The sequence below is a fragment of the Octodon degus genome, unplaced genomic scaffold (genome assembly GCF_000260255.1).
Source record: "Octodon degus isolate 3935 unplaced genomic scaffold, OctDeg1.0 scaffold00122, whole genome shotgun sequence".
Lineage (NCBI taxonomy): Eukaryota > Metazoa > Chordata > Mammalia > Rodentia > Octodontidae > Octodon > Octodon degus.
In genome coordinates, this window is record NW_004524698.1 from 1,005,082 (window position 1) to 1,025,698 (window position 20,617).

General features: G+C 42.4%; 2 protein-coding genes across 2 annotated transcripts in view; both read left to right on the plus strand.

Annotated features, from left to right (window-relative positions):
- Naa16 (N(alpha)-acetyltransferase 16, NatA auxiliary subunit) overlaps positions 1–20,617 on the plus strand; it is a 250,544-nt gene that overhangs the window by 172,362 nt on the left and 57,565 nt on the right.
- Positions 19,334–20,617, plus strand: part of LOC111812355 — a 2,347-nt gene continuing 1,063 nt past the window's right edge. The window contains exons 1-2 of the mRNA XM_023700119.1: positions 19,334–19,827; positions 20,265–20,439. Of these exons, the coding sequence (XP_023555887.1) occupies positions 19,737–19,827; positions 20,265–20,439 (266 nt within the window). The 5' untranslated portion in view covers positions 19,334–19,736. The remainder of the gene's footprint in view (positions 19,828–20,264; positions 20,440–20,617) is intronic.

A 20,617-nucleotide genomic window follows, 5' to 3' on the forward strand; every position in this document is an offset into this window, starting at 1 on the left:
CAATGTTTAATAATGAACTGTGAGGGAGACCAACTGCAGATTAAGATAACATTCTCACAAAAGATGCCATAGCAACTCTTCTACCTGGCACTAGGTGGATAGTTACCTTAGGTGCTAGCCTTTCATCTTCTCACATGCTAATGTGTTGCTAAATAAAACCATATTCTTTTTCTACCAAAAATGTCTGTCAAGTTACTGGTTCTCTTAGATGCCAGCAAAATCAAACCAGTCTTAATTACATTTTATGTATGAGTATCTGTAAAAATCAAAAAGAAAGTTACTCTCAAGAATCCATGCCATAGTGAAAGTGTTCCCATTTTAAAAGGAAGGAATAGCAAAACAAGGTGGATTTAGACAAATGCCAGATCAAACTGTAACATGGCAAACATTAAATTCTGTAGCTCCGTGTCAGTCACCAGGGTATACAGTGGCATGACATGGGCCGTGTGTGCTCATATAGCCAAGCTCCTGTGTTGTCACCTGCTGCAGCCCACAAAGCCTCTTCCTTGGGTTGCCTCTTCCTTGGGTTGTCTCTACTAGATACTTCCTCAGGGTGTGCTCTACATTCCTGTCCCAACCACCTCCCTGGGGTCTCTGGTGCACTTTGAATAAACTTTCACAGCTCCATACTTTTACCTTTTGCTCACTGTTTGTAGGGACTCTGAGCAGTTCCAAACTATGGGAAACTGCCATGCTGCTGTCTTCTAAGAAATGATGTTTTTGCTTCAATCTGTCCCTGACCTGTCCTTTATTTACTGAGGTATGTAAAACAGCCTATATTGAAGCAGACATTCTCTAATTGGCTAAAAGAATATTATCCAGTATGGCCTAGACACTGGTGCTCTCAACAGCAGAGCAGCAAAATGTGTGTGAGAATGGCCTGTGTTCACATTTGCAAAAGAAGCTTGAACATGAGCCTGTGGGATTATAGGGCTAACATATCAGAAAACACTTCAGCTGAGGCTATGGGGCTCCAAAAAAATTATACCTTCCTGGCAGTAAAGGTGCCAGACTTGCATACATAAAAATTATGTGTACATTGCTAATTGAGAGCTCTGTGCCTGGTACTGCTACAAGTATTTTTTTCCTATGCACTTGGCTGTGACTCCCACCCACCTCCCTGATTGATACCAATAAAAGCCATGAGTTTGGGGGGATGAGGTCTTTTGTTTTATAGAGAACAATGGGTCATCCCAGAGCTCCTAAAGTATAGAATATTCTCTTTTTGTCTTTCTTTTGTATCTGTGCACCACATTTCCAGGTGGGTTAGACTGATACCTTCAGGAGGAGTTTCTGTAACTGTAAACTTTTAGACAGATACCCAGAGCAGGGGTTTTGGTACCAAACCTCCAAGGCTTTCCTTCGAACTCATACTGGAATGCCACCTAACCTGTCAATGTTGATTTTTAAAAGTCTGTGAAACAGCATCATGTGGATGACATCTAGATTTGACAACAATAAAAGGAGGATCTGGTTCCTTTTGGACCATGGCTGCAGCAGCCTGAATGTTTGTTTTTAACAAGAAAAACAAACCCTAGAGTGAAAATGCTCTGTGAAATAGGGAACTACAGGGCTCCCTTCTCAAAAAAAATCTTTGCAACTGAGATGGATGGGATCTTTCTCAGTCCTCAGATATTCTATCATTCCACTGATGATAGAAGTACATGGCTTCTTTCTATGATTATGACCTCTTAATCAATCACATTCTTCTTGGGAGACAGAAGAAAGTGAGAACAAACCTGTTTTCCCTCTTACAGCCAGAATGAGCTTGTGTAAAATAACAGTCACTATACCAATCTCCACCCCACTGAAGGATGTCCTCAGCCATCAGGTGTATCCTGGGGTGCTGAGCAGTACCTGTGGCTACCCAGCTGCTCCTCAGAGGGATTTGCATGGGAGAGATCTTGGCCCATAAGACCTCCTTCCCAGGAAATATACAATTTATGATTGCTGCCCATCATTAGATGGCCCATGAGACCTCCTTCCCAGGAAATACAGAATTTATGATTGCTGCCCATCACAGAACCTATAAAAGTTCTGCTCTTTATTACCACCTCTACACCAGCCAGAAACATCTAGCAACCTATATGGTAGGACTACATAAATTCTGAATGAGCATATATCTGCCTAAATCCCAGTCAATTCGTATGCCTAAACAGGAGCCAGAAAATAAGGCTTTTTGGAGTTAAAGGATAAACTGACCTAGTAAGAAGGAGCAATGTGATGGCTCAGAATGACCAGTATACTCAAGTGTCTAGAACCGCAATGTCTAATTCAAATTTATATAAAGTATCAAATACATGTACTTCCTGTTCTCTGAATTTCTCACAATATAAATATCTCACAACACATACTAAACACACACAGACACATAGAGTCACACACAGACACAAAACATGTGCCAGGAAACGCTTAATAAAAAATCCTCCAAGAAGAGGAAAAAAATTCTTATATCACTAGTTTGTTATCAACTTGATTGATTTCACCTGTAAACCTAATACAAATGGATTAAAAAATAAAGGAAGCAATGATCAACAGAAAAGTGTCACTTGCATTCAGGACATACAAATCAAGCCTGGTTACCACCTAGGTGTTTACATACTTAAAAGTCTGACCTACCATTGATGTTAACATTGCTGCTACAACTATGCATACACATACAGCATATATGTATAACAAACCTGACAATATGTAAACAATGAAAACCTACTGCTATAGACTAAAAATATATCAAGCATACAGTTCTGTCATGAACCACACGAAAAGATCCTTACCAAAACTCTAAGTTTTACAATACAAATATCGTATAATTTTTGAATACATGCAAGTGTATACATCTTCTATCTACCCAAGCCCATGCAATGAACCTTCACCATCTCCTAGGACATATACATTATATATGCATGTATTCAAATATACACACATGAAATTACTGTACTTCTCAAATATGTAAGAAAAAACATAGGGATCCCATACCATGATGCAGACCAGCATGGGGGAGCTGCAGACAGTAAGGCCTGGTAGGACCCAGAACATGGTACACACCTGTAGGGAGGAGCTTTGCAACATAGAGACAGAAGGAGGGAAACTGGGTGAACTTGTCTTCCTGGAGTACTCCAGGTATGCAGTGGGGAGGTATCCAGACATAACTCAGGGGAATTACTTTACATTAACACTCCCAATTTGGGATGCTTTGTTATATAACTATAATGCTTGCTCCTTTGGTCTAAAGTACAAAACCATTAGTTATAGCAGTATGTCAATTTCTAAATTTCACTTATTATTATTGCTAATTGTACTACTATAACTAAGGTATCATACCTGTCTTAACCATAGGATTTCCCTTCAGTAATACAGCAGAAAGTGCTGAGGCAATAACCTCACCAAAGCCCTACATGCAAGGACAAGATGACAGTGACAAACGGGAACCAATATTCCATTCAATAGAGAAGGCAAGATCTTTGGACAGACACAACTAGGAATCTGTGACACACAAAAGAAATCCCTCTCAGAGTTCGATGGATACATAGTTCAGACTTGTAGAGATCCTCCTGTCTCAGGCTCCCCAGCACTGGGACTACAGGTGTGAGCCAGGAAGCTTGATTTTGGGACTGGTACATTGCACCTGGGGTTCTGGGGCTGGTATGGCATGCAGTAATGGGGATAAAACTCAGGTGTTTGTGCTTCCAAGGTAGGCATTTAGCCTGCTGAGCTACCTTCCCAACCAAGAGCAGACTGTAGAGGCTCTGAGTGCCATGATATAGATACCTATGTGCAAAACTTCAGAGGAAGTATTGTAGATACCAAAAGAGTTCTTTCTGAAATAGAAAATGACAAGACAAAGGAGCAAAATGAAATCTCAGACCCCCAGCCAGCCCAGAACAAATCCAGGAGACATAAGCATAGAAAAGATTGAAAGCGATGCACCTGAAATCTTTGAAATGATTGCAATTGAAGCATAAAAACAATTCCAGAGTGTATAGAGGAAATCAGATCAGAGATAATCTCTCAGGCTAAGAAAAAAGAGGTGATAACCATAACAAAAGAATCACTGAGTGTATCAGAAGAAGACACTGATAAAAAAAAAAATAGAGGAACAGAAAAATGATGGAAAGGAGCTGCCAGACCAGAAGCCAGCAGGTGCATCTGGCCCATCCCATACCGCTGGGCCCAGCTGAGCTCAAACTGAGGCCCAGAGCCACCAGAGCACTCTCATGACAACGAGATGGCAGCATGTAGCTGGGGTGAGCTAGTCTGCCTGGAAGACTCTAGGTGTATAAAGGAAAGGTGCCCAGACAGAACTCAGGGGAACTAATGTAAATACAAATGCCTGCTTAAGACCTGCTTTGTTATGCAGCTATCATGTTTCCTCCTTTGGTCTAAAGTACAAGCAGAAGTGATTGCAGAAAACTTCCCAAATGTGGGGAAACAATCTGACATTCAGTAACCAAGGCATATAGAACTCCAAATAATATCAACTCAATTAAAACCACATCCAGACATATAATAGTCAAGATCCCAGAAATTCAGCACAAGAACAATATACTAAAAGCTGCTAGAGAAAAGAAAGAGATCACATTTAAAGGAAAACTCATCATAATTACAGCAGATTTCTCCTCACAAACCAATAAGTCAAGAAATGCGTGGAATGAAGTACTTCAAGTCCTCCAAGAAAACAAATTCCAACCTAGTCTGATATACCCTGCAAAACTCTCTTTCAAGTTTAATGGAGAAGTGAAATACTTCAATGACAAAGAACAACAAAAGAAATTCATGATGACAAACCAAAACTTTCACAGAATGCTAAAAGATATTCTAGAGAGGGATCAAAATGACCACTTCTCCATGAATGAGAACACAAAGACCCACCAAATATGGAAACCAATTAAAGAAAGGATAAAAACAGGGAACCAACAATAGGAAAATAGCATGGCAAACCTAAGTCAATACATATCAATTATTACCACCAACGTAAATGGGCTCAATTCCCCAATTAAAAGAATTAGACTGGCACAGTGAATTAAGCAAGAAAAATTCAACAACATTCTGTATACAAGAAATACAGAAATTTGTAGGCTAAAAGGCAAAGGATGGGAAATACCACATGCTCCAGAACCTCAGTAAAAAACAGGGTAGTAATCTTGCTCACAGACAATCTGAACTTCAAACCAGGAATGATCAAATGAGATAAACAAGGTCAGGTGAAAAATTCAAGAGGAGGAGATAACAGTCATACATATCTATGCACCAAGTTTGGGAGCACCCAACTATATAAGACAAATTTTAAAGGACATGAAAAATCAAATAACCAATGTCACAGTCTTAACAAGGGACCTTAACACTGCCTTATCTCAAAAAGATAGGTCAAGCAGACGAAAAAATTAGCAAAGAGGTAGCAGAACTGAACCAAACCTTTGAACAAATGTATTTCATGGACATATACAGAGTATTGCACCCAACAACATCTAAATACACATTCTTTTCAGCTGTACATGGACATTTTCTAAAATAGAACACATGCTAGTCCATAGGTCATGGTAAAGTATATGCAAGAAAACAGAAATTATCCTATGCATATTGTCTGACCACAGTGCAATGAAACTGGAAATTAGGCATTCTGGGAACCCCCAGACCCAGTCCTAACCCAGGTCTGGTGAGTGTGTAGGAGAGCTTCCTGCTATCCTGTGCCAGTGGGACCAGTCCCAGCCCAGGTGCAGCGTGGGCTGGACCCTCTCCCACACCCCTGGGATGCTCCCCACCACTCCACAGACCTCCCCCACCCCGCCCGCAAGTAGGAATTTCTGCCGCATTGTGGGAACCCCCAGACCCAGTCCTAGCCCAGGTCCTGTGAGTGTGTGGGAGAGCTTCCTCTTCCCCCTACTTCACCTTGCCCCCTCCAGGCACAGCTCAGGCCTGGCATACACGTCTGAGGTGTAACTCTGCAGCTGCAATCCCTGCCGAGAGTGTAGAAGACAGATCCACCCAGCTAGTCCAGGAGCAGAACATCTTGGCACAGGGGCACAACAGGTTCACCCCCAAGGGCAGCAGCGGGAAGGAGCTGAGCACAGCAGCCAGACCCAAGCCAGACACAGCTGGATAAGTCCAAACTTTGTAGAGTTGCACCTGGACTTCAGTACCTATGAAGGCTATAACTACAGCAAAGATCTACAACAAAGGTCAGAAGACAGTGCTACACAAAATGATGAGAAGGAACAAAATGCAACCTCAGAAACCCAAGCCCACCCATAAAATGTGCTGAGTTTACACACCTATAATATTCAAATAACGGAACTTAGCAAAAAAAGGGGTATACAGATGAATGTCCATTTTGTATCTGTGTATTCAAAGTGGTTAGGATAGATATACAGTTACATTCTCTTAATGAATAGAATGATTTGTTCTAATGGTGTTTATAAATAGGATCTCAAGTCCACATCTTGTACAGCAATTAACCACTAAGAAGAATGTATGCAGTGTGTTAGTTATTGAAACTGTCCTAGCAATTTTATTTGAAACTGTCTCATTGCTGTTTATCAATAAAATTATGAAAAAAACAAAAAAAGAAATGAAATTAATGATGAAAGAAACCACAAAAATGCATGAACATATGTAAATTAAATAACACCCTCCTCAAAAACCATTGGGGCGCAGATGAAATTAAACAATATTTACAATACAATGAAAATTCAAACACAACCTACTGGAATTTGTGCAATGCAATGAAAACAGTCTTCAGAGAAAAATTTATAGCAGTGAACTCATACATACTGCACCTTAAGCTTTTAGAAAAAGAAGAGCAAACCAAGCCCAAAGCCCAAAGACAGGAGGAAAGTATGAAGATGAAAGCAGAAAACAATGCCACTGAGATAAAAACACAGTACAATGAATTAATGAATCATAAAACTGGTTCCTTAAAGACTAAATAAGAATTAATAAACTCCTAGGTAACCTCATCAAAAAAGGAAAAAAAAAATCAAATTCGAGCAATAAGGAATGAAAAGGATGAAATTACCACAAGCTTTGAGGAAATACTGAAGATCATCAATACCTAGTTTGAAAATCTTTTCTTTCACAGAATGGAGAGCATAGAAGAAATGGACAGATTCCCTAGTAGGTACAAATTATCACAACTGAATGAAGAAGAGATAAAAACTCTCAATAACCCAATATCAGTCAATGAAATTGAAAATGTAATAAGAAAATCTTACCAACAAAAGAATTCACCAGCTGTGAATCCATCCAGATCCTGATGGATTCACAACTGAATTCTACAAGAAATTTAGACAGATTTAATCCAAATATTCCTCAAACTCTTCAATGAAATTGAAAAGGAAGCAATAGTCTCTAATTAATTTCTGGCAGCAAGTATTGCAGTGATGCCAAAACCAGAGAAAAACACAAACAAACAAGAGAACTACAGGTCAATCTCCCTCTTAACATAGAAGCAAAAATCCTCAATAAAATACCAGCAAATAGAATACAGCAAATCATCAAGAAAATTATTCACCATGACCAGGTAGGATTCATCCCAGGGAGGCAAGGATGGTACAACATATGCAAATGCATAAATATAATACACTATATCAGGAGAACCTAAACCAAAAACCTCATAATCATCTCAATAGATTTGAAAAAGTCTTTTGACAAAGTTCAACATGTATTCATGACCAAAACACTAAAGCAAATTGGAATAGATGGTCCATACCACAATCTGATCAAATCCATCTATGAGAATACAATTGCCAACATCATTCTAAATAGAGAAAAACTGAAAGCATTTACTCTAAAATCAGGTAGAAGACAAGGATTTCCACAATCACCACTCCTATTCAATATAGCTCTGGAATCATTAGGTAGAGCCATTAGACAACAGGGAGAAATAAAAGGAATAAGAATAGGTAGGAACAAATTATATTATCTTTATTCATAGATGATATGATACTGTATGTGGAAGGCCCAAAACACTCCATCAAGAAGCTCCTAGAATTAATAAACAAAATTCAGTAGCACAGCAGGATACAAAATCAATACCCAAACATCAATAGCATTCCTCTACGCAGATAAAAAGCTCACTGAGAAATTAGAGAAACAATACACTTCACAATAGCATCAAAAAAGAAATACTTAGGAATTAATCTAACAATTAAATAAAAGAACTATACAGTGAAAATGATAATATTCTGATAAAAGAGATCAAAGAGAATTTTAAAAAATGGACAGATATTCCTTGCTCCTGCACAGGAAGAACAAATATTGTGAAAATGGCCATACTTCCAAAGTTATTATACAGATTTAAAGCAGTCCCTATCAAAATGCCATCAATGTACCTCACAGAACTAGAGACAACAGTCCTAAAATTTATTGGACCTAAAATACCAAAGGCATTATTGGGCAACAAAGACAAAGCACAAGGCATTGCAATCCTGGATTTGAAATTATACTACAAGGCTACTGTGATAAAATCAGCATGATACTGGAAAAACAAAAAAAAACCCAGACCTGTAGCTCAATGGAACAGATTAGAAGATGAAGATGCAGCTAGAAATACCTTATCTTTGACAAAGGGGCCAAATGTATTCACTGCAAGAAAGATAGTCTCTTCAACAAATGGTGCCAGAAAAACCGGCTCTTCACAATCCAAACACTAACTAGATCTGGGTTTATCACCATGCACTAAACTAAAGTCAAAATGGGTTAAAGATCTAAATATTAAAACAGAAACACTAAGTCTAGTAAAGAGAAACTAAGTTGCAATCTTGAAGACATAGGGCTTGGCAAAGTTCATGAACAACAACAACAACAAAAAAAAAAACTGAATGAGAAAGACTTCAAAAAATCAACAACTGGGATCTCATCTTATTGAGAGGTTTCGCAGATCAAAAGAAATCACTAACAGAGTGAAAAGTCAATTCACAAATTGCAAAAAAAATAAAAAATAAAAAAGACAAAAAATCTTAGCCAATAGTCACTCAGACAAAGGTGTTCAATCTAGAATATCTAAAGAACTAAAAAAATCAGGCCCCCCATATTCAAAGAACCAATCCAAAAATGGGAATCTGAGATGAGTGCACACTTCTTAGAGGAAGAAATACAAATGGCAAGTAAATACATGAAAAAATGTTCCACAGCATTGGACATTTGAGAAATGCAAATTAAAATAATGCTGAAGTACTTTCTTCCCCCAGAAGGAATGGCTATCATAAAGAAGTCAACTAATAAATGCTGGAGACACTGTGGAGAAAAAGGGACCCTTCTGCACTGTTGGTGGGAAGGTAGGCTGGTGCAACCACAATATCAAATCAATGTGGAGATCCAAAATCAATGTGGAGATTCCTCAGAAAACTAGGATTAGAAGTCCCATTCAATCCAGCTTTGCCTCTTCTAGGTATTTTTCCAATGGAACTGAACACATCATACCACAGTGATATGTGTGCACCCATGATTACAGAAACATAATCTGTCATACCTATTTCTTGGAAACAACCCAAATTCCCATAACCTGAAGAGTGGACTAAAAAGATGTGATAGGGGGCTGGTGAGATGACTCAGTGGTCTAAAGCACCTACTTAGAACAAGCTTAACAATGCACAGGGACCGTGGTTCAATTCCCCAGCACCACATACCAGCCAGCCCCCACCCGGGCTGAGCTGGCCGCACACACACAAATAAATAAATAAATAAATAAATAAATAAATAAATAAAATTTTAAAAAAATAAAAAGATGTGATAGTTTTATATAATAGAGTATTACTCAACTATAAAGGAAGTTAGACTTGAGGATTTCCTAGGTAAATGGATGCAGCTAGAGGCTGTGCTTATAAGTGAAGTAAATCAAATCTGCATATGTAAACATTGTATTGTCTCCCTAGTGTAAGAACCTGAAAGGATTACAAAAAAAACCCTGAAAGGTACAAAGAACTCCAAAATTCCATTTAAAAATAAACAGCAAACTTTTTCCATATCCCAAAATACTCTTGGCTGGTAGAAAACAGTTCATACAACCTGAAATGCTATGAAATGGGTGCAACATATACTTCTAGTACACATCAATACTACTCCCATACTCTTCTGTGTTATTATAAACAATGAAGGGGGAAAATTAAATAATAGCCCACCCAGGTTGCACGCCAAGGCCAAGCAGACATGTCCCGCAGGCCTGATAACAGAATACTTCTCCCTTTGTGTAAACCCCTATCTTTTCTGCCTTTGTAACTGATAACCTTTCAATGAAATTCTAATATGATAGGACACTTCTTCTTTTGTATAACTCATGCCTGTTTAACTAATGGCCTTATAGCTGAGATATGTAAACTCCTCCAGCAGCCCACAGTGTCACCCAACCCTCCAATCATATACTCCAAATCTGCCTCTCTGACTCCCTGCTCACTTTCCCTTTTAAAGCCTCAAATCCCCTCTGAGTGGGCTCTGACTCTTTCGGAGAAATCCTAGCCAGAAGCTCAGTAGACTGCTTCCTAAATTCCCTTACCATTTCTTCCTATGCTTGGTTTGTTTTCTGCAATATTGATGTCCCAATTTGAAATACAGACAGCCCTAGAAAACATTCTTCCCATTTTCCATATCCTTAAATACATACATGGACTCACTGTCACTCAAATTTTCTTACTTCACAAAACTATCTGATCATTTCCACAAGACACAAGCACACATACATTTGTGCACACATGAGGAAATGTACATTGTACAAACTCAATACACATGGACATCTCCCAAGCATCAAATATCCACACAATAAATCAGTACACTTCAAATCTGTAAATATCTCTAAAAACACACAAAATCTAGTGCTACCTGCAAGTACGAGACTACACACTCCAAAATAAAAAGAACTCCATCTTCCAAAATGCAGAATCTTATTAATTTCACACCACAATTGCACACATTCATCTTACCAGTTCAAAAAATCAATCATAGACCAGTCACCATGCATTGAAAGACATAAGTCCAGGTCTTAAAGGTCAGAAAAACAAGTACATGAACATACATGCTGTCCTGTACATGGAAGGCAGCAGAAAAGCCGCTTACATTTCCTAATCCCATAGAACAGAGGTATACTGAACCTTTTGAAGAGTGTAGTTCTTTGAAATATCCACATCCAGACAAATGTCACCACTCTCCCTAACACCATCCATAGCAACGCACACATTTTTCCTAATTGTCCAACACACACACACACACACACACACACACAGAAATTTTAAATATGCATAAACCCCAGCATATAAGGAGAAGTTATAGATGAAATATTCTAAAACTCAAATTACAAGAAACACCAGGTGTCTGAGTACACGTGCATAATACAACTCTCTTCTAACACAACCACTGCTATACAGTTGCACAACAAGTCATGACCTTCCTTTTATCACAGACATTCACCTGGACAGCATTACCCACACAGGTGAATACACAGTGTAGATTCTCACCAGACAGTTTAAAACATAACTAATTCCAAAACACAAATTAATATGCACAAATTCCAAAAAAACCACCCACGCTCTGAATTCCTACAGTCCACAATGAGCCCACCAAATACATCATATTTTCAGAAAACACTATCCACAATTGCAAAATTAAAATTTTCTCCCATCCTCAAGTATGCACATGGTCTCCACAGCAGACTGCCACACACACACACACACACACACACACACACACACACATACCCACACACACACACACACACACACACACACATGAGCATGTAATAAAGTTCCAGACATAGCGCATGCATGGAACACAATTTAATTACTGATAAAATAGACAATGTTTACTCAAATTGTGTTCAGGCAACTGATCTCACACAATGTTCTAGTTCACACCTACAGGAACATATGTGTGCAGCTCATTTCCACTGTGAGAAAGTCACACAGAGCAAAAGCTCATTATTCAACTTCGGTAGTCACTAATACCCTGACAAATGAGCGGTCACCACATGAACGGTGGTTGATGGTCTCCCTTCATGGACACAAGGGACAACAGAAGGCAACTCCCTTTTTGGTGCCTTGTGCTGCTGCTCTGGCACTGGATTATGCTTTTCAAATGCATGAGCAGTGCTCCTCAGCTTCTGCACCGCAGAGGCAGAGGGACGAGGACCTCCCTGGCATCCCCTCCCGCGCAGCTGGTTGCAGGACAGGACAGAGCCAGCCTGGAGCTGCACAACCATAGCCCTCATTCACGGTCACCCCAAGGCTGGTGTGGACAGTCAGACCAGGGCACAGGAGGGAGCACTACCCCAGTACACATAGAAGTCTACAGAGTAAGAAGGGGGAAGTGCAAGAACATAGTGTGGAGGCACTGGGCCAGAAAACCCATTACCTCTGATTTTGGTAACAGATTTTCCAGCCATTGCCAGGCTTCCTGAACCGTTGGCTGCAAAGCACTTGAGCATCTACTAAGGCCTTTCCCATGCGCAACACCTTAACAGTGCTCCAAAGCCTAGACATTGGACTGCGAGACTCGCGATAAACACCTTAAGCCCAGGACTAGTGCACGTGCAAGGGCCACTGGAGAAAACCTCAAGGGAAGCAAAGAAAGGGCACCAGGCCTTCTCTAAGACTTCTCTGGGTTGAATCCCTGTCTGGGGAACATTGTACTGGGCCTCTAGATGACAACATGTGGTTTTCAAAATTGCAAACCTGCCACCCATCGATCTTAGCTGAAACACTTTGAGGCGTTTATCCTAAAGCAAACTATGCCTTACCTCTTTTGGACCACATTTCTTTCCGAAAAGAAGTATGTCCTTTTCTGTTAGTGCATTGGAAGATTCCATTTAAAAAGAGTTCTGGCAAAATATTTCAGAGCTGGGAAGCACTCTAAGATATGTTGTGTTCTGACTACATTCCTAGACTTTTGTCATTGTTTTCTGTACTAAATGTATTTATTTCATGCACACAACTGTCCCAATAAATACTGAGTCACAATTTTATCTGTCTGTCTGTGTCTGTCTGTCTGTCTGTCTGTCTATTTATTCATTTTGCAAAGCTGTGGTAAACTTTAACCAAGAATTGACAATCATGGTCAATTTCATCCTATATCTTAGCTAAAATGTGAATGATTTTGTTTTCCCCCATTTGACTTATACGGAAAATAACAGTTGCTAATTTAAAAAAAAATTAGAATCAACTTACTAACTTGAATTGGTCAGTTTCAGAAATCTATCATTAGATCTTTCTGGCAACTTGCAGGATTAATAACAAGGTAACTTTAGTGTGTGATCCATCACTGCCAAGATCTTCCCAGTCACCAACCCTAAAGATACAGATAAGGCTTCTCCCTGTTCCTCTGTTACTCCAACGCTAGATAAAAGAACCTAAGTCTTCTGCAGCTGGTGGTCTATGATCATAGTAGTTTTTGTCCAGCAGTCAATGATGGTACTGAGTTGTTCCCAGAAGAGGGTCAGAGGGCAGGGTCCAAGGAGCCATTAGCTACCCATTTCTATGTATGAGCAGTGTGATGGTTAATGTTGATTGTCATTTTCTTGTAGTGACTCCCGGGAGATTAGTAAAACATTTTTTTTTTTTTTTTTGGTGTGAACAGTGGGATTATCAGAGTGTGATCTTAGGATCCTGGCCCTTTCTTCTCTCAGGTGCTTCTTTTGTGCTTTCTGGAAATCAAGATTTGAACAAATTTCCCCTGCCATGCTCTCTGTCCTGGTGGTTTTTTCCCTTGGAGCATCCAAATATAGACCTAAATATTGGAAACTGTAAGACAAAATAAACATTCTTTACATTCTCATGTGCATTTTGTCTCAACAAAAGTGAACTAATATAGCCAGTAGTCACAAATTATATTTGGACTAATTTGATTTTTATAACTGCTTCTGGATCTAAGACTATGGTAAATACAACTTTTCCACAATGTGATTTTTACATTACAGATCCAGAAAATGAACTACTGAAAAAGCCTATTTAAGAAGACATGATAATCAGTTGAGGTGACAGGGAAAACAAGTTGCAAAGAGCAAAACACTCTGACAAGTAAAAAGAAGAGATTTCAGTGCTGGGTCCTGTAGACTACATTGCATGTTTGCTTAGTGAACAGGGGCTTTCTAGCAAAGGAAATTCTAAGTAAAACTATTGCAGAGGAGAAGACATAGGTCCCAAGAACAGACACTTAAAAAGATAACAACTTATTCCATAGTTTGAGAAATAATTTAAAAGTTGGCTAGAGGCATAGCGCAGTCAAGTTTTTGCTATATTGTTCATGGGATATTGAGGTTCTCCTCTACCTACCAGAGCTCTTCATGGAATGTCTCTCCCCACTTCCTCCTCCCAGCCCTGCTGCAACTGGCCCTCCCCCACATAGAATTCCTGGGCATGAACAGTCCAGCCCTGTTGACTTTCAAATTTTAACCACTGCAGTTGGACCTGAGTGAGCCTCTGGTCACAGATCACTCTCCACATCCTTCTCACTGTGGTATCATCTTGGTTCCAGTGTCCAATCCCACTGGGATGCTTTTAGAAGGAGGTAAGCCCAGAGCCTCCAGGAATATGTTCTCTAACTCCCTTACACACCTTAAACTGTTAGAAATTGGAATTTGTTTCTTCCCTGGGCACAGAGGTTAAGCTGATGTAAAGACTGTCCAGGATTACTGAGTGGGGGTTAAATCTTTGTCAGCTTGAACTGGGGAGATGGCTCAGTGGAATAAGTGCTTCCCTGGCAAGCACAAGGGCATGAGTTCAATCTCCGGTTCCACCAAAAAAAAAAAAAAAAAAAAAAAAAGACTGCAGTATAAATCTTTGTCAGCTTGAAGACTGCTCATGGGCACGAGGACTTCTTAGAAGGATTTTGAGATACTACAGGGGAAATATACTGGGTCAGTGGAAAGGAGAGGAGGAAAGACATTGATCTTTTCTAGAAAGGGAGAGATATCACTGGTGGGAAAATGTCATGGTAGAGACTGGGTATTTTCAAGGTGAAAGCATCAGTTCTGTGTCCTTCCTTCAGGCACCTAGAAATTGTGGGTCCTACTGCTCTGAGGGGACTGACTGGAGTTTCATGGATCTGAGTGTTGTGGGATTTAAGAGAAAGGAGAGAACAAATGGGAAAAGGAAAATGCTTATTTTTAGATATACACTAGCTCAGCTAATGAAAATGAAATGGCTGAGCAAAGGACAAAAGACAGCTTTCAGCTTTTAGCGATTTGGCCAAGGGGTTTGGCCTTCAGCATGGAATTTTGGGGAAGGCAGAAGGAGAGAAACGGCAGTTTTTATCTTGGTGGCCCTGCTTGGACACAACAGGATGTTCTAGGAACAGGAGGCTATAAAATTTTACTCACAGGTACAGAAGTTACTGCTTCTTTAGGAAGGCAGTGGAGAGAATGAACTGACAGAAAACTGCTCAGTGGGCTTCTTCTAGGTACAACTGTACAGTGAAATATCCTCAGTGTGATCAAGGTGGGGCCTACTCAACTGCCACAGCCCAGAGCCCCCAAGTGCCTTCTCACTCAGAAAAGAGTTCTCCCTCAGTACAAGTTGCAGCTGTCTTTCTTTCCTGAGCTGCATGGGAACTTCAACCAACATAGGACTTGGACTTCCCTGAGTTGTTCTGAAATGTCATTATTTTCATCAGAACAGGTCTTCAGAGATTTTTAGTGTTGCCACTATCAGTGGAGGACCCTCAGGCCTTCACTGCACTGTAAACAGGAGAACTGCACATTTTGCATCTGGTGTTTCATGCACAGGAAGCACATGGAGTGGTTTTGGTTTTCCAGAGCAGGTTCTGTGATGCCTGGTATCCATGCTAAGAGATGATGGTGAGTAGCTCATGGTTAGAAAGATCCTTTACTATTATGCTAGTATTAAATTAGGACAGATGTGTTGTTATTTGGTGCAGATGTTGTGGACCTTGCTCTTCTCGATTATGGTCTGTATGAGGTTCTACTGACCAAGGATGTTCTCCAAGTAACTTTCCACAATAAATCTGACAACTAATGAGGGTGAACATCCCTTTAAAACTCCCAGGACAGCCCACATCCACCATTACCTGGCTCTTTCTGGTCCTCTGCAGAAACCCTTGTTTCTTCAAAGACAGTTTTTTTAAAATGTATTTTAGTACAGGATCTACAGGGTGTACAGGGTCTCACTAGGTAGATCAGACTTTTCGTGATTCTCTGTTTTCAGCCTGCCAAGTGTTGGGATTTCAGGCATATATCACAACACCCAGTCTCAAGGCCATCTCAGCAGGCCCCTGGGGTGGGGCTGTCATGGTACACAGGGGATGAAACCCTGGCTGCTGTGATCTGTCTAAGCATGTGCTTTAGTCTGCTGAGCTATCTTCCTGGCCCTGCAAGGACAGGTTTTGAGGGAACCTGATCCTTATCTTCCAAACCTGTCCAATGGGAACAGAGCCTCTAATGTCATGGCAGGGACCAGTGATTACTGGGGACAGGACTGATCAGGATCATTCCCTGCATTAGTGTGTACTGTGGCAGGTGTGTGGGGTTCCTTACAGGGTCATCTTCCAGGTTCCTCAGGAACTGGTGTGGGGAAAGATTTTATTCAGGGACTGGATTATATTACACTTGCAAGGCACAGAGGACTGGGGTTTAGAAAGAGCATGAGAAAAAGGAAGCATCTCTTGGAGGGGAGGAAAGCTGAGGGTCTGCTGTGGACAAGCAATGGTTGGGGAATCTTAGTGCAGTGGAAACAAGCTCCTTGCTGGAGGAATTCTGAATGGAGGGAGAGAACATGAGAATTCTCTCTGGGACATTTTGTAATTGCAAAACATCCCTGTGCACACAGTCTTGCTCTGGTGAGATCTGTCCCTTGATTCCCACAGGTTGGGGAAGAAGAGTGCCTCCCACCTGCCATCTCCTCCTCCATTCATTTCTTTCTTTTCTCCACAGCATCACCAATGATGCAGCCAGACATGACTATGAAGGCTGATGTCATTGTGGCTTCTTCTTGGGTCTTGCCTCCTCTACCCCCTGCCCCAGTCCCAGTGCCTCAGCTGTACTGGGAGCCACCACCACCACCCTTTGGGAATGCACCACTTCCTCAGGGTAATCCCCTGGTGCTTTCTCCTTTTCCAGGGATGCCTGCAGTGGCAGGCCACGGTGGCTATGGCCTAACTAGGGCTGGGTCTTTAAACATCACTGCCCAAGCCAGGCCAGCAGGGAGGCCAGCAGGGTCCCTCCTAACTCAGAGCATTGTCATCTCTCAGGCCTCATACATCAAGGGAACTCCAGGGATCCTGCATGGGGGTATGCAGCATCCTGCTCCCCAGATGCTGGGAACTCCATCCGTGACCACCTTCATGTCTGTCCCAACTGGTGTGAGCATTCATGCTGATAACAGGATGTGGCATAGGGGTCCTTGTCCCCCAGACATACCACCCATATCCTCCATGCTTTCTGGGGTGAGCAAAGTGCCACCACCCCACTGGGACTGTGGAGAAGGCAGCCTGGCCACTCTCCAGGCCAATACTTCATCAGATCGCACCTGCAAGTCTCCAAATGTCTATGAGAACTTCCAGCGCTGGCAGCATCTCAAGACCCTGCTCCAGAGACACCTTCCTCACATTCCTGATGTGGAAGCAGTGTCCTGCTTCCTCGTGTGAGTACCCTCCCCAGGTTCCTAGGGGCAGCTCATCTGGTAGCTCCAATGTGAGGAAGGAGGCATGACAGGAGTTTGGGATGTACAGGAACTTGCAGAATGAGCTGAGGGTGACAGAAGAATCAGAAATATTCACACAATGCCAGGGGAGAAATAGGGCCTGACCTCAGGAGACCACTGCTCCTCTCTGATGCAGCCAGTGGTTCTTTTTCAGTAGTTATCACCTCATGCCTAAGACTCAGGTCAGAGATGGTTTTAGGTATACAATGAGCCACGTTTGAGTTCAGGTCTGACAACATAACATGGTCACTCCCCTTTTATTTTCTCCTTCCACCACAGACTTATGGATTTGTGGTCCAGAAGTCATCAAAACTAGGGCTGGTGGTGGGAGGTACAGAAACTGAAAGAGAAACTGACACTTGTTCCCACCCATCTGAGAATAAAAGGTGGCTCAGCAGTGACAAGAGGGCATACTAAGCTGCCACTTAAGTCTTTACTCCAGGCTTTATCCCTGGCTCCCAGGTCACTGTGTGCCCTGGCCCTGTCAGCTCAGGCTGCCAGACAGAATACCGGATACTATGAGCTGAACCCACCCACACTGATTCCTCACAGTTCACGAGATGGCAAGTCCCATGTCAAGAGGCTGGCAGCTTCTCTTTATGATGAGGACTGTCCCTCCGGCTTGAGATGGTGACAACCTCACCTGTGTCCTCACATGGCTGAGAGAGCTTTGGGGTCTCTTCCTCTTCCTGCAAATTCACTAATCCCATCCTGATAGCCCCACTTGGCTGACCTCATCTGACCTTCATTACCACCTATAGCCCCTCTTCAAATGCATCAGGTCAGGGGCCAGTACTTTAACACATGACCTGTAGGGGACAAAAATGTTCTGTCCATAAGAGAGAGCACCAACAAGGAGGACACAAAGGAGACCAGAGTCACCAGTGCAGCATTGGTGTTGATGTTTTGGTGTCCTAGAGGCTGTCAGACCACAACAGGAGAATGTTACACCAGGGGAGAGGTCACAGGGGTATGCAGAGCTGGGTGAACTGGGAATGGAGGGTGAGGAAGTGGATGGAAACTGATCCTGAGCAATTACAGGCCTGTTTCAGTCCCTGGCCTGCCAGCACCCAACCATGACTTTGGAGGAAGGCCTGTGCATAGGTGTGCGGGAATGGGACTACATGAGCAACTACAAGCACATGACATTCTACAACCTGGCTGCAGAGTGAGTCAGGGACCCTGAGCACAGGCCTGAGTTGCAAGAGTGCATGGACTGTACATCTGAGTCCAATGGAGCTTATGACCCACACAATGTCAGCACGGTGTCCACTGGCTTAAGCTCCACCTTGGGACTGCTTCTACATGGATGACAGGGGAGTGGGTTCTAGGTCTGGTGGTTGCAGAAGCTCTGGCCTCATTGTTTAGAGGGTTTCTTTTAGCAATGGGGGCTGTGTAAAGGGCACAGGTGCTGCCAGTTTTGTGTTGAAGCCCTATAAAAAAGAAGGGATGATCTCTTTTCATGAAAGGGACCAGGTTATAACCTGAGATCCCAGAAGGGATAGGAGAAGGGAGAGCGAGAGCATGCTTCAGGGAAGACAGCCTTTCAGACACCCTGAGGACAGGTCTTTCCCATTACTGCTTTTGCTCCACCTAATCTGTTTTTTACTCAAGCAAACAGAGAAATAAGAAAACCAGAAAACAGGCCACAGAGGAACCTAGTCTCCTCTATTTGGCCTTCAATTTCTCCTGGGCCCTTGCCTCCCAGGACATCATTCTAGGACTCACAGTCCCAGGCAGGATGTCTGGATGGATCAAGGATTCCTGGTGATCTCTGCCATCAATCATTTCCTGACCAGCTACTGGTAGCCAGCTCTCATTTGGGCCTCTGTGCAAAGCCAGGGCAGTTATGAAAAGGGTTACCTGCCGGAAGCATCAGCCTAACTTGCTTCCCTGCAGGAGATGAAGTGTGTGTACAGAACTGTAGTCTGGCCCTCGGGTCAATACCTTTGTGTGACTAGAGCAGTCCATCCAGTCCTGTGCCTCTGAACCAGTGTCATTAAAGCCTGGGGCCTGGCCTCCCTCCTGGCTTAGCCTGTGCTTCTCCACATTGCAGGTTCAAGGAGTTTGAGGCTGCTAAAGAGAAAAACGATCTTGTTGCAGATGATGGAGGGACTCACAGGACATTCACTTCCTCTCCCACTGAGGCCAGAACCTGCTAGGCCTCCAGAACTTGAGGTTGTCCAGGAGCCAGGTATGGCTTCCCACATTCCCACAGGGGCCCACGGCACAGGCCAAATAGGGCAGAGGCAAGCTATTGTCACAAATTGATTTGTTTTTCAATTAGAGTGGGACATTTGCTTTTAGAAATAGAACATTCACCTGAGCCTGGGGTTACTCATGTCTTGGTCTTGAATTAGGCCTTGATTAGGCCTATAAGATCCAAAAGCACCATCTTCTCAGGAGTGCCCAGCCCTTGGCTGGGGAGAGTAGCTGATCTTTGGGTGACTCCTCATGTCCTCCCATGTGACAGTGTCCACATTCCACCTCATCTGAGTCTCCACTCATGGTGTTCAGGTTGTGCTGACCCACAGTGGATAACATTAGTTCCCAGAACCCTGCTCTCCCCAATGGGCCTGGGTTGTAGCTGATCCTCCATCCATGCACCACTCTCCTCCTCCTCTATTGTAGTGTGCTTTCCCAAGCAGACAGACTCCACAGTGCAGGCTGCCTGCCCACCAGCACCCAAATGCCAGCCGTCACAGGATTCGGAGTTGCTTGATGACATTCCTCCTGAAGCCGTGGAGGAGTACATCGACATTATGGACTGGCTGGAAGAACATAACCTCTTGGTCATGGAGGAGCCTGAGGAAAACCAGGAGGGGGAGCAGCAGCAGAAAGAGGATGAGATATATCCAGACCCGGGTCTCTTGACTTACTGCAATGAGCTATGCTCCCAAGAAGACTTTGTTAACAAGATGCGCTGGGGCCAGAGGCCTGGTGTTCTTAAGATTCTAGGAACAGCATCCCAAGCCTTTGGAACT